Consider the following 14,857-nt stretch of genomic DNA (forward strand, 5'->3'; position numbering starts at 1 on the left):
GCCTCGGCCTCCCAAAGTGCTGGGATTACAGGCTTGAGCCACCGCGCCCGGCCCATAAATTTCTTTCTTAACTCCTAAATTGTTGAAAGGTTTTCTTTGAACAGTTGAAAGAAACAAGAGTCTACATAACCGAAAAATCCCTAAGATGGCTCTATCTGACTGAGGTTGACTTCATCCAACAGCCAAAGATCTATCTGGCCAACGTCACAGAGACAGGCCTCTCAGAGGATGGATGGGAACAAGCGTAGCTCAGGGAAGCACCTGATGGGCTCTTGCTGGTGCCATGTCTCCACTGGCACTGGTGGCCCTCCCAACGGCCTCCCTGCTCCAGTGGGCACCCGCGTCTCCCTCCTGGCCCCATTCCTGCTGAGATTGTAGACTCATTTCAGATTGCCACATCAGGCGACTGCGTAACCAACGGAAACATTGGGAATCTTGCACATTTTTCTCAACACTGTTGAAACGGCCATGAAGAACATTGCACAAGATGTATAAATCTGGGGCTTTATTTCATTACCCCCCGAGCACAAGTTGAAGCAGGGAATGGGGTGAAGGGAGAAGCTTAGTCTCTGTCAGCAAGCCACATGTCAGGGCTACACAGCCTAGTCCAGCACCCTATGCCATGTCTTAAAGATGTTTTACTGATGTCCAACCTGCAACTGTGCCCTCAACACCCAACACCTCTGGTTAAGTCTGTTGATCCTGGCAGTGGCCAGCTCTTATCAGGGTTCTCAATGGGGAGGGGAAGACTCTGCCCCTCAGGAGACATTTGGCAATGTACAAGACATTTTTTATTGTGACAGTAGGGGAGGGGATGCTACTGGCATCTGGTGGGTAGAGGCCAGGGATGCCACTAAACATCCCACAAGGCCTAGGGAACCCTTACAACAAAGAATTGCCCAGACCCAGGCATCAACAGTGGTGAGGCAGAGAAATTCCGGCTTTTGGGGTTATCTATAATGCAGAGTTCCCAATCGACTGGATGGGACTCTGATACTGTTTAAATCTGCAGTCCTTCCCAAGAGAAGGTCACCATGATGCCAAAGGACAAAAAAAAAAAAAAATCTGCAATCAAACAAGAGAGAAATCCGCAACAGCACTAAGGGTGAGGAAGCAGGCAGAGGCATCACAAAACTCATTGGTTCTGAGGCTCCCTGACCTGGGGTCCTTGATCAGAAAGAATCTGGAGATGTGGGGGCACCAAGGGACCCCCTCGAAGGTGAGTGCAAAGCATTCCCTTGTCCCCATATTCCTCGGAGTGGTCAGTAATGGGCATCAGATTCTCAAGAAGACCAGCAACCTCAAATTGCAGATTTAACGGAATTACTGAAATGCACAGCCCCGCTGCAAACATCGGTCAGGCAAAGATGTGCAGGACCAAAATGCATCTTAAGCCACCTTTGACCTATTTATGGTCCACTCTGGGGTTAAGGTGTGATCTTTTGTCATTTTTGTTCTCTGGTGTCAGGGGACAGTCATCTGTGGCTGGGAGTCCAGCACTGTCATGGGGTCCTACAGCCTTGACTCCCTCCACACCTTGTTTGTGGTCTCAGGTCTGATTCTGGCCCCCAACAACTCAGCCCCCTTCGCCCCTCTCTAACACCCACTCTCCTCTCCCCATCCCTGGCCCCTAAATGCAAGAGAATAAGCACACATGGCAATGGCTTATAACCTGGGCTATGACTCAGTCTACGTGTAGTATCCACATTTGCAAACGTGGAAGTCTAGGCTGACCTTGACCTAGGGCTTCGAATCTCCCAGAGGTGAAACCTGGACATCTGGAGCCTTAGGGATGCCCACACAGGACTCTGATGACCCACAAGGAACTCAATAGCCCAGCTGGTCCGCAGAGCTGGGTTGCCCCAATTCCTGGTTCCTCTGTCTGAATCTAGGTGTAATGGCAAGAAATCTCTGTTGATCAGCTATTCTGGAGTTAGGACCAAGGATTCACAGTTGGGCCATCTTGCATTTGAATGCTGGCTCCATCATACAAGAGCTGTGAGACCTCAACAAGTCACTTCTCCTCTCAGTGCCCCTATAGAATGAGGGTGGGAACAGCATCTCCCACACAGGATTGTGTGAGCAGAAAACAAGCCATGGGCCAGGCCTGGCACAGAACAAACCCTCCATCACATCTCTCCACACATGGGGAACTCATTACTCTCAAGGTAGGTGAGACCCATAACCCCCCACATGACCCAGCCCCCAAAGGAATGACAGATGGCATCTCACCCTCCTGAGCTGGCCCTACAATGCCAGGCAGAAGTATCAGCTTTGAAAGAACAAGGACTGAAACCTTCCTGGTATATGCATCGCCTCTAACAGAAGCCCGTGGGGAAAGGTCTTAGCATGAGGGTCTCCAAGAAGTCTTTTCTCCCACTTGGCTCATCAGGAAAAGGAAGCAGCAGAAAAGGGAAGAAAAGAGGCTTCGATCCCCTCATCAGAATACAAGTGACCACAAAAGTGACTCTGTAACTCAAGAGATGTGAAATCAGTTCATGTACATTTTTGAGACACATTCTGCACTCCTGAACCAATGTTTGCTTTTTAAAAAACGGGATTACTTTTTAAGTAAATGAGAAAGACGTCACTCAACATCTCCACCAGTCTATGAGGGAAAGGAGACACTGTGCCCACAGAGAGGAAGGGAACTGGGGTCTTTACCTTGAAAATGGAGGCATCCACTTCCTGATTATAATCTTGCTTGCCAGCGTGTTTCCAAGGGATCCGGAACATGCTCTTCTCGTCATTCTCCCAAATCAGTCCTGGATACATGCTACTGTCAATCTGCTCGATCAGCCACTGTCGAAGCCGCCGACCACCATTTCGGTCACACATCCTTGGAAAGACAGAAACACATGCTGCGATATTACGGATATTGTCTCATTCATCACAGCAACCCAAAAACTGCTAACAGGAAACTCAGAGGTTTGCAGCAAAGGTGCTGGCTTGGGGGAAACCCACAGATTCAGGGACTCCGGGACACCTGCCATGAGAAGGCAATGCTGGCCTCCGTGACCTCACAGCCCTGAATGCAAACTGAAAGCTCCGTGGGAAACCTGCAGCCACCTGAAGCCACCAGCAGCCCCCTGCAGGCCCCTCCCACTGTGCTGGCTGTGCTCCTTCCAGCTTTCACTGGCCCTTTCCTTTCAGGCAGATACAGCCACAGTGAACAGCTCCAGTTTTAGCACAAGACTGGAAGGGGAGGGGAAATCACTTTTACAGCACCGGGTTCCTTCACTGAGCAGCCCATTAGCCTAAGAACCGACTGGGTTACCGGATGCCCAGCTGGCCCCATATTCCCTGATAGAATACAGTGTCTGTGCCATCTGAGAAAGAGGAGGCCCTCAGGCTAACCCATCTAAACAGCTGTTCCTTCACAGTGGTAAGAGCAGGAGTTTAAGAATGAGACAGAACCGCAATCTCATCCAAGTCCTGCCACCGCTCAGCTGGGAGACCCTGGATAAGCATTTAACCTCAGGGCATCAGCTACCCAGTCCCAGATGAAACTCGGGAAAAACTACCAGCACTGGGTGTAGAGAGAATTCAGATGGTACACAGAAAGCAACTGAGACAGGGCCTGGACCTTACACGCCAGATGTCATTCTTGTTATCCAAACTTCCTGGGCAACTCCTATGACCAACTGAAAGACAGAGATAAGCGTGAGGGAATAAACGGCAGCTACGGAACAGGGCAAAGTTCACTGGGCTCCTCTTCCAAAAGATGTCCCACTCTAGGGACCTAACCATCCCAGGGCACCCAAAGACATCCTTTGGAAGAACATTCTTACCCAAATAGACAGCTTCCCCAACAGCACAGAGAAAGAGAGAGAGAACTAGCATGACCTATCGACTTAGAGCCAACATTTCCAAGAACAGTGCTGGAAATCCCCAAGACAGCTGGATAGACGCCCACCCAAAAAAATATATATATATATAGCATTTTTATTCTTCTGATTAAAATGTGACCTCTTTGGGCAAACGAGTTTGAAACAATCAGCAGTAACAAGACATAACGTCCAAAATATGGTCAGAGCCACGCTGGTCCAGAAAGCAAAATATCAATCAGAACCTTCACAAGAAGTACACATTCTGGAAACTCCAGTCACCCTGCAGGTGGCCATGAGATGGGAAACAGGGCCAGGTCCCAGGGAGGAGGAGGTGGGATTTCTTAAATTCTCCATCCAACAACCTCAGTTGGGCATTTATTGATTTAAAAGGGTGTGAATTCAATTTTTTTTTCTTTAGAGACAGGGTCTTGCTCTGTCACTTAGGCAGGAGTGCAGTGGTGCTATCATAGCTTGTGGCAGCCTGGAACTCCTGGGCTTATGCAATTCTCCTGCTTCAGCCTCTTGAGTAGCTGGAACTACAGACATGTGCCACCACACCCAGATATATATTTTAGAAACAGGGTCTCGCTATGTTGCCCAGCCCAGTCTTGAACTCTTGGTCTCAAGTGATCCTCCCACCTCAGCCTCCCAAAGTGCTGCAATTACAGGTATGAGCCACTGCGCCCACACAAATGAGAACTTGGTTTGAAAACTCAGAACTCTGGCAAAGACTTTTCTCTAACCAGACCTTGTGATGTCACTTGAACCTCTCCCTGAGGCTTCTTCACCTGTAAGTTGAGAGGCTATATCTCAAGAGACCCAGAATTCTAAAGCAGGTCACCGTGTTTATCATAAAGAAGGGACAGACTTAGGAGAGGGTACCTGAGAAGAGAACTGGAACACCATGACCAAAGACCGCACCCCCCCCGAAAGTTAGCAGCTCTTTCCCGGGGCAAGGTAGAAAAATTTCTCGTAGACTGACGAATGAGCTGCATAGAGGTGGCCAGAACACAACAGAGGGGTTGGCATTTGAGAATTTCAACTAAATGAGACAGTTCCCCTGATTTTCTTGCTACAAGTTTCTTAAACGAGAATCCACAGTCCCTGAGCCTCCTGCAACCAAAAGCAAAATTTTGTTAGTACAGGCATTTTTCTAGAAAGAGGGTCAACACTTTGTCATCAGGATTCCTAATGGATTCATAACATCTAAACTGTTGGGGACAACTGTCTCGGTGATTTACAGGAAAAGAAATTAAAAGGAAAAGAGAAGAGTGAGTCATAGCATCTGAAAGCTGGAAAATACTATAGAAATCATCTAATCCAGCCCCCTCTTTACTTAACAGAGGAAAAACTGAGGCCCAGAGAGGAACAGCAAACACCAAGGCAACCAGCAGACTGTGTTGGAACCCACGCCGGCGCCCCGACCCCAGCAGCAGCTTATTTCACACATGGTGCAGAGAAGAGCCATGGTTACATCACAAGATCTCTGCACATGTGCAGCCCCGTCTGAGTGTCCTTCCTGGTCTCCTCCAAGATTGTAAGTAACATCAAAAGCCTGAGATTCTATTACAATTATGATCCATAATGATTTATTAAACATTAACAAATTAATTCCACCAAATGCCCAGCCAGGAAAAATTAATAAGTCTAGTCACATGTTTATAACTTCCTCTTCTTGATTTTGAGGTAATCTATTGGCCAAGCCCTATCTGCAGCCCTATAAATGTACCCAGCAGTCAGGCTTTCCAGGCAAGATGTGATAAGAGGCTGCCCTGGGCCCACCTAATCCAAATTACAGGACACACCTGAGCGGGCAGCAGCAGAACCCACCCTCTCCCCTTCCTCGGAGGGCCCCAGGGCACTCGCTGTGACCTGGCATACCCTCATCACTAGACCAGAAAGCACCAAAGCCATTTCTCTCTCTGGCACCAATCTTCCTTAAGTGACTGAAGCACTCCCAAATCTTTTCATAGAGGAAGCTGCCATAACCCAAAAGGACAAGCTTAGAACTGTCATTTTAACTACTAGCTCTTACCTTTGGTTTAAAAAAGAAAGTGGGGGGCCACTGGTTGGGGAGACTTCTTAAAATTCTGGAAAATTCAGTCTCTAGTTTCCATTCATAAAGCCTTCCACAGCTCTGGGTAAGTAACACACCTCACCTTAGGAAAGTCTGTCCTATGTATTGAGACTCATCTTACAAACAATGTTCTTTAAATAAATTTTTTCAAACAATGCTTTTGTGAGCTGTGGCCCGTATACAGACTCTCTTGCCAAGGACGACTGGGCTGTGATGGAAGCAAAGGACCTCAAGCCAGACTCAGAAATCTTAATTGATTGTCATTAAACAGAATTTTAGAATCAGTCTGTTCCCATCTTCACAAACTAACCCTCGATAACGACTGGTTATTAGGCAGTTCCAGAATTCTGACCCTTCAAGCATTATTCCACGTGGTAGAATTTCAGTGGAATGATAGAGCGCGTTTCAAGATACGGGGTTGCTATTGCCCTTTATATGAGCTCTCCTAACGTTTTCCATGTAAACCAGATTTAAAGAAAATGCTATTTTAAAAGGCAACTATCTACCAATCTTTGGAAACAGGCAAACAATAATTAACGACTTGGGCATTCAGATTGGACTTAGATGGCTGGAAAATAAGCAAAAAGCAGAGAGGGACACCGGCGGCCACCGAGCAGCGCCCGGGGAAATTACGGTAGGTAGTTCCACCCCCACGCCCCGCCTGGCGTCGGGGACCCCGCGGGACACGGGACACGGGGACCCCGCGGGACACGGGCGCCCTGCCCGCCCAGTGTGCCTACCTGCCGCCGCCCTGCCGCCGTCTCGCCGCCCGCGTTCCCACGCTTGCTGCCGCGCTCCAGGCGATGCGCCAGCGGGCGCGCGACTCTAAAAAGGGCAGTGGGCGGGCCCGGTGCGCAGAGCGACGGCCACACCGACCAATGGCGTCATCTCGGCTCCGGCGGCCCGCCTTCTTTGAGGCGCTTTCCGAGAAATCACATTCCTCCCCCGGCGGCCGCGGCTCTGGGTCCGGGCCTCTCCTGGAGCCGCTGGCAGAGCCGCGCTCCTCACACCTGGGGTCCCGGGGCGACGCTGCAGGGGGGCTTTCCCAGGAATTCGGGAGGCCCCGCGGAGCGATCTGGAGGCGTCCCCTGCCTCCCAGGCCGGCTCGGGCGGACAGCGAGCTAGCCGCTAGCAACGAGCCACTGTGCAGACTGCGGCCCATTAATCAGAATCCGGAACCAGAACCTAGCTGCCCCGCCAGTCTCCGCCCCCACGAGCGCTGGATGTTGGGCAGTGACTCCCGCCACGCGTTATTCCACGGGGACGAGGACGCGAAGGCGGTTTACAGACCATCCCGGGTCTGCGGTGGCCTGCGCTGCCCAGGAGGGGCAGGTGAACCCCAGCTCCAAATGAGGCCACTGGCCGCTGAGACCGCGATTGAAACAGGAGCATCCAACGTGCTCGCCACTAGAAGGTCCCCCTGGGGAAATTTTCATCATAAATCCTTTTCTCCAGAAAGCGTCGGCGTTAAGAAGAGGTCCCCTGTGGGACCAGCCGCTCCTGGGTGTGCACTGACATTTATTGTAAAAATGAAGTGGAGGAGAAGGGGAACAACACTGGAAAAAGAAAGAAATCCCTGGAAGCGGAAAAAGAAGTGTTTCCGCGTTCCGTCCTGGGGAAGCCCTGGAATGGGGGGAAAATGAGGGTCGCAATTGGCTTTTATTGCCCCGTGGAGAATCACACATCAGGGCTGTTTTTGCATTGAGCTTTTCAAGGACCTGTGAAAATGTCTGAGACTGAAACTTTGATTGGCTGCACAATATAAAAAGTACACTGCAAATCTGGAATTAATCAATGTTTAAATGACGGTCCCCAAAACATGTTAACTTCATAATTGTAATGTATTGATGGATAAATGTTTCATTATATTTTGAAACTGTAAGTTAGATATCATTTGGTATGAGTTCCCTAATGCCATGATTGCCGGGAAGTTTTAAGTTATTATAAAGTGAGTTCCTCATCATCAAATAATTTCAAATAAAACTATTGTTTTAACACTCACATTATTTAAGAGTCTTTAGAGAATATGAGAGTGTTTTAATATGTTTGCTATGATGTGGGATGGAGCTTCCAGAAATCAGAGCATCTAGGACCTCAGAAGTTCTTAAAACAGCCTCTGTATATGTTTACTCTCATATATTTTTATCAATGTGCCCCTAAGCCTACACAGATTTAGTTACAAATGCTGTCTGCTGTGCAAAGATGCATCCTCAAGTTTCCACTAGCCCTCACTTAGATAAAGACAAGGGTAAGTAAATATAGAAAATCAACGGTGGAAGGGCTCCAGCACGTGTCGTTGGCAGTAGGTGTCACTATGTACATTACAGGAACTAGCTTGCATTAAAACTGCTCCAGAAACCCCATATTTTCCACGTGGTGGTTCCTCGCTGCCTAGGAACAATTTCTAAACAGATCTGTTTAGTTCTGCTCTTATTTAATGGGCATTTATGAGGCAACTACTATGTGCTAGATATAGTGCCAAGAACAGGAGACCCAAAGAATGAATATGATGGTTCATTCTTTGAGACACTCCTGCCGGGGAGTGTCAGAATCTAGAACCCAGCCTGGAGGCTCCACAGAGCCTGCCCCTTGGATATTGGGAGGCAAAAAAAAAAAAAAAAAACTTTTAGTCCATGTGTGTATTATTACTTGTCATATTACGGTGTGGTTCTATTCTTTATTCCCTGGAATTATATTTCCAATTGAAAGACCATTTTTCTGGCTGGACACGATGGCTCATGCTTGTAATCCCAGCATTTTGGGAGGCTGAGGCAGGCAGATCACCTGAGGTCAGGAGTTCAAGACCAGCCTGGCCAACATGGTGAAACCCTTGTCTCTACTAAAAATACAAAGAACTTAGCTGGACATGGTGGCACAAGCCTGTAGTCCCAGCTACTCAGGAGGCTGAGGCAGGAAGATCACTTGAACCCGGGAGTTGTAAGTTGCAGTGAGCCGAAATCAGCCACCGCACTTCAGCCTAGGCAACAGAGCAAGACTCCATCTCAGAAAGAGAGAGAAACCGTTTTTCTGTGTACACGAGATTTCTGCTCATATAATGGAAACACAGTTTTCTTAGATTTCAAAGAGCTTTCTTTCCATTTTAGTACACTGGGATCTAGCCCATTCTAACAGCTGCATATATTTCATTGTATATATTTGCCTTAATTTAAGTCATCAACTACCTAAACTGATTTGGGTGATCAATTTGATGACCTCAATTGATTATTACCTAATTGAGCGTATCTAGTGAGCTCAGATCACCGCTCCTGATCTGGGAGCTGTGTAAATAGGTATGCACATATGTAAAAATCACCCTGTCATTTTTTCTTGTCATATAAATGACGAAAATGACTAAAATGGGCCAGGTGCATTGGCTCATGCCTGTAATCCCAGCACTTTGGGAGGCCAAGGCTGGTGGATCACAAGGTCAGGAGATCGAGATCATCCTGGCTAACACGGTGAAACCCCGTCTCTACTAAAAATAAAAAAAGTAGCCGGGTGTGGTGGTGGGTGCCTGTAGTCCCAGCTACTCGGGAGGCTGAGGCAGGAGAATGGCATGAACCCGGGAGGCGGAGCTTGCAGTGAGCCGAGACTGCGCCACTGCACTCCAACCTGGGCAACAGAGCAAGACTCTATCTCAAAAAATAATAATAACAATTTTAAAAAAGACTACAATGAGGACACATGGCAATAAGTGGTATCTCATGCAATACCATTTATTGCAGCAAAAAGATGCAGAGCACGGTCCCAGGTTCTCTGATCCTTCCTTCCAGCATCTCACGATCCCAGTAAATTTCCTCCTGGTCTCTCAGTGGCCTACTTGCCCTCCTACCTCCTCATCCCTTCCCTGTTAATTCTGCTTTGCTACCCTGCCTTTCTGTCTTCAGGAGCTTCTCAGTGGTAGCCACACAGGTCTCCTCCTGGCATCTAAAAGTCATACTTACCAACCTCATCTTTTCCACATTCCAGCAGGAACCCCTGTTTCCATGGTAGCAGCCTACCACAGCAGTTTTGGGAGTTAGACCCCAGTTCAAATCCAAGCTCCCTGACTCACCAAATGTGTGAGCTTGAGCAATTGACTTAACCTTCCAAAGCCTCAGTCTCCTTATCTGTATAATGGCATTGATGGTAATACTAGGTTAAATTCTGTGACATCACCTACATTCAACTTTTTGACCTACGGAAGGGCAGTTTACTATGGCCTAACTCAATCGTTCCTGCCCTTAGGATTGGTGGGCATTGAATGAGATAGTATGTGTGTGTGAGAGAGATCTCTTTCCTCCACCTTGCTCATTAGCACAAGAGGAAAAGGTCAAATCGTCACCAATGAGAGAAGTCTAGAAAAATGGACAGTGATTCCTAACTCTAAGAATGCCAATTGCAGACCAGTGATAATCTGCCTCCATGAAGAATGGGAAGGGTTCCTCCCATCTGGTTAGCTTCCTAGCTCCTCTAACACCTTCCTGCCCCCACCAGGTCACAGGTGGGTGCTTCAGGCTGGTTCTCACCTCCTCACTTATTTTTGCGGCTTTTAGAGACCCTCTCCTCTTCATGGAGTCCCTTTTTCTTCCTCTTCACCCTCCTTAATTCCTATCTTCCTGATGTCCAGAAACCTCCCTGTCGAGCCTCCCTCCCATCTGTCTTGCTAAGCTGCCAATCTGTCTGCCCAGGTCTTATGGTGGAGCAGGCGCAGACGTGATGAAGCAAGAGCACCTTCCACAGCCAGCCTCAGGACCAAATCCCTGAGAGGCCTTCTGACCCGGACAGTGCCTACAATGGACCAGATGATGTCCCCCCAAATACATATGTTGAGCCCTAACCCCCAATGTGACAGTATTTGGAGATGGGGCCTTCGAGAGCTAATGAGGTTTTGATGAGAGACTAGGGACCAGAGAGCTTGCTCTCACTTACTCTTTGCCCGTGTGAGGACACAGCAAGAAGGCAGCCGTCTGCAAGCCAGGAAGGGAGCCCTCCCTAAACCTGACCGTGCTAGCATCCTGATCTCAGACTTCCAGCCTCCAGAACACTGAGAAAATAAATGTCTGCCATTTAAGCCACACAAGGTATGGGGTTGTATGATGGCAGCCAGAGCTGAGGAAGGCAATGCCCCGAGGGACGGAGTGAACTTAGCATGACTCTTCGGTTGCACTTTGCTAATGGGATCTCGGTACCTCTTCTCCACTTCTGATGACATTACAGAAGGCCTCCTCTATGGCCCTGGCTGTTTTTCCTAGTCTTGGGGAAAGGGTGCTCTTTCTCAAGATGTGAATGAGAGTGGTGGAAATCCATCCAATCTCACATATAAACTGCTTAGAACGGTGCCTGACACAAAGTAAAAGCTCAATAAATTGTAGTCCAAGAGGGTGTTAGATTCTTCCCGGCCCGGCTTCTACAGGGACCAATTCCATGAAGAGCCACAGTGTATGAGACATACATGTTCAGATTTACCCTTTGGCCAGAGCAGAGACATAAAATGGGTTCAAGAGAGAGGGAGGAGGCGAGAGCATTTCCAGCTGCGGACCCCCACCTCTCCCTTCACACTTTCCAAGCCAAGCTTAGCAAGTGAGTTCAAGAGTGCTCAGAAACATGTTTACTGAGAGCACAGGTGTCAACTCAGTCCTGAGAAAGCCAGAGTCACCTGCAGATGGGGCTCTGACTGCAGGGCACTTGGGTGGTGGCGCCAAGAGCCTGCACTGCTCTGGGAATGGTGGCAGCCCTAGCGTGTGTGGCCAAGGGAAATGCACACATGTCCCGTAGGCCAGAGCTGGGCCACTCAGCAAAGAGCCAGTGTGGAGTCCTGCCCTCCAGGGCCTCCTGAAAAGGCAGGGGAACCTCAGGAGAGAGAGGCTGAAGGTGTGTCCTCAGGCATTGTGGGCTGAGTCACAAGCAGCACTTGGAAGAAGATGCCTCTGTTGGGGTTAAGCAGGAGAGAGGCTTCCAGCAGGGAAAGTCAGGTGAGCCCCCAAACTGCCCTCAGTGGGGCTGCTTTAACTATCCTTCTGCCCATACAGGGATGGCAGCATTACATACTTTCTAGGCCCAGAAGGCACAAAACCGCCAGCCAAGTACGAACTCTCCCAGTGCCTCATCTCCCTGGTATCTGCAGGGTACGGGGGCTGCAGGACTCTCACTAGGATCCATAGTCTTGGCATCTTCATTAAATCTCCATCCAGGGACCTGATAGACTTGTCCATTCCTTTTCATCCTCCTCTTCACCCCCCAAAATACCACACATCTCAGTGCACTTCCTGTGGTGTCTGTCACAAATTATCACAAAGTTAATGGCTTAAAACAGCACAAGTTTACAATCTATAGTTCTGCAGGTCAGATGTGCAACACGGTGTCACTGGGCTAAAATGAAGGTGTCGGCAGAGCGAGTTCCTCCTGGAGGCTGCAGCGGAGAATCTGCTCCTTGTCTTTTCAGCTTCTCTCCGGCTGCCTGCCTTGGCTCACGGCCTCTTCTTCCATCTTCAAAGTCCGCAATGGCGGGTGAGTCTTTCTCACGTCACATCACTCTGCCCTTCTCTCCTGCCCTCCCTGCTTTTTTTAAGAGACAAGGTCTTGCTGTGTCTCCCAGGCTGGAGGGCAGTGGTGCAATCATGGCTCACTGCAACCTCAAACTCCTGGGCTCAATCATCCCACCACAGCCTCCTGAGTAGCTGGGACTGCAGGTGCACCACGCTTTTCCACATTTAAAGACCGTGTGATTATATTGAGTCCACCTGGATCATCTCCCTATTGTAAGGTCAGCTGATTAGCAACCTTCCTTCCATCTACAACGTGAATTTCCCTTTGCCATGTAGCCTAACACAATCCCAGGTTTCATGGGCTGTGACTTGGGCCTCTCTGCTGGCCATTATTCTGCCTGCCACATCATCCTTAAGATCCACCTTAAATCTTGTCCTCTTTCCTACTCCAGCCTTCACTGACCCACATTTTAAAAACACTGGACTCTAGCTATACTGAAATCTTTATAACATCATTTGGTATTTGCTCTATATTATGAATTATTTTGCTGAATTATTCTTGAGGCAAGGGGGAAAATCTTATGCTATTTCAGTGCCCCTACTTATCCCAGCACTAAATTAGAAATGCCTTAAGTAGACAAGGTGTAAGTTCACTGCAAAAAAAAAAAAAAAAAAACTCAGGGAGGGCAAAAGGAAAGAAAGCTGGAAGAACATTGCTCATCTCTGTGCTCTAGGAGGTGTATTAATTTTTATACCTATCTGAGCTGAGACCCCAATAACTCCCCAGGCTCAGTGATTCTGCAGGAGGAGGGCCCACAGGACCTGCCATATAGCTGCGCTCACAGCTACTGTTTATTGCAGCAAAGAGATGTAGAGCGAAATCAGCACAGGGAAAAGATGCATGGGGTGAGGTCTGGAGGAAATCAGGCCCAAGCTTCCCGAGTCCTCTCCAGTGGAATCCCAAACAATGCACGTAATTCCTCTATCAACAAGTTGCAACAATACATTTGAGATGTTGTCAACCAGGGAAGCTCACTAGAGACTCAGAGCCCTGGGTTTTTATGGGGCCTGCTGGTCACATAGGCACCTTCTGCCTGGCACGTTCCAAGAAATTCCAGACTCCCAGAAGGAAAGCAGGTGTTCAGCATAAACCACACTGTTTGCACAAATAGTTTGGACACAGTGAGCCACTTTTATCCGTTAGGGTGGCAGGAACGGTCCTGAAATCCAAGTTCCCAGACAGCAACCAAGGGCCAACCCCCAAACAGACCTTCCTAAAGGCAGCAGCACTCCCAGCCTGCTGTGCCAACTCTTCTGCACATGCTCCTCATTCTGAGGAGGTTCCGGTCCGCCGCACCTGCTGCTTGTTCCAAAGGTGCCTGTGGCTAATTTACCTGCCGTTAACTACCTGTGCTCAGCTGCCTCTAACTAGGGTAGGCTGCATTTTCTCATGCTTCACTTGGTCAGGGGACTCAAGCTTAAGAACAATGTTGCCACTACACACCAGCGTTTCAGAGGAAGGTTGGAATGAAGACAGGAAGCCCCTCACATCTGCTGCCGCCCCTCAGAGGGATTGCCCTACCTGATGTGGGTGGTCTGTCAACAGGTGTGCACGTGTGGAAACACCATCCTGCCGCCCATTTAAGGTTTATATAACAAAAATAAACACAATGAGGGCACCTGACAAAGATGTTGGCTCAAGCAAAGACTTCAGTATACCTTCTCTAGGTCAAAAACTAAGACCCAGTCCCATGCATGAGCAACCCTGGGGCTACAGATACTGGAAGGTGCATGACTCACCTGGGAAAACCAAAGAGTATTTGAAAGTTGGCAGTTTACCCTGGCAGATAAGGAAAAGATTCACTTATCAGTCTCCTCAACACAGAACAAATGACTACAGTTTATCAGGCAGTTGAATATACAGGGTGTGTGTGCCTATGTATAGATATATATATGTACAAAAGTGGTAAATGTTTTCATGTAAGAAGCTATTGTACAATAAAAGTGAGATCTCTAAAAGGCGGTAAGTTGGGACTGACTCAGGGGACTTGAGAAGAGAAATACTGAGAAACTGGGTAAAATGTATCTGCCCTAAAGACATGAACTCTGACCCCATTTTGCTTCTGGTCACTTCTCTTTCACTGAGTCAGTTTGCTCTATCTGTTCACAGCGGGTTTGGATGGTGATTTACAAATTACTAATATTGCCCCAATCTGTTTCTTTACTCTAGAAGGATTACAAATAAAAATCTGAGATTTCTATTTTTTATATCCTAAAACTCATCACTTTTAAATGCATTGACATTCCTTTATTGGATGTTTATTAGACAGCTGTAATGCACTAGGTATTTAATTCATAACCCTCCTGCAAGGAGTGGCAAAGTATATAAACATTTAATGTAAAGAAAAATAATTTCACTAAGCATTCAATAACATTTTGCCTTTCAGGTATAAATTTTATTCACATTTATCGCTAATGGAAGA

General features: G+C 48.1%; 1 protein-coding gene across 1 annotated transcript in view; it reads right to left on the reverse strand.

The window, feature by feature from the left end:
- Nucleotides 1-7,694, reverse strand: part of IRF8 (interferon regulatory factor 8) — a 25,154-nt gene extending 17,460 nt beyond the window's left edge. The window contains exons 1-2 of the mRNA XM_017860562.1: nucleotides 6,648-7,694; nucleotides 2,665-2,839 (exon numbers count right to left, since the gene is read on the reverse strand). Coding sequence (XP_017716051.1) covers nucleotides 2,665-2,839; nucleotides 6,648-7,069 — 597 coding nt within the window. The 5' untranslated portion in view covers nucleotides 7,070-7,694. The remainder of the gene's footprint in view (nucleotides 1-2,664; nucleotides 2,840-6,647) is intronic.
- Between the last annotated feature and the right edge of the window lie 7,163 nt (nucleotides 7,695-14,857).

This window comes from Rhinopithecus bieti, unplaced genomic scaffold (assembly GCF_001698545.2).
Source record: "Rhinopithecus bieti isolate Rb0 unplaced genomic scaffold, ASM169854v2 scaffold_1618, whole genome shotgun sequence".
NCBI lineage: Eukaryota > Metazoa > Chordata > Mammalia > Primates > Cercopithecidae > Rhinopithecus > Rhinopithecus bieti.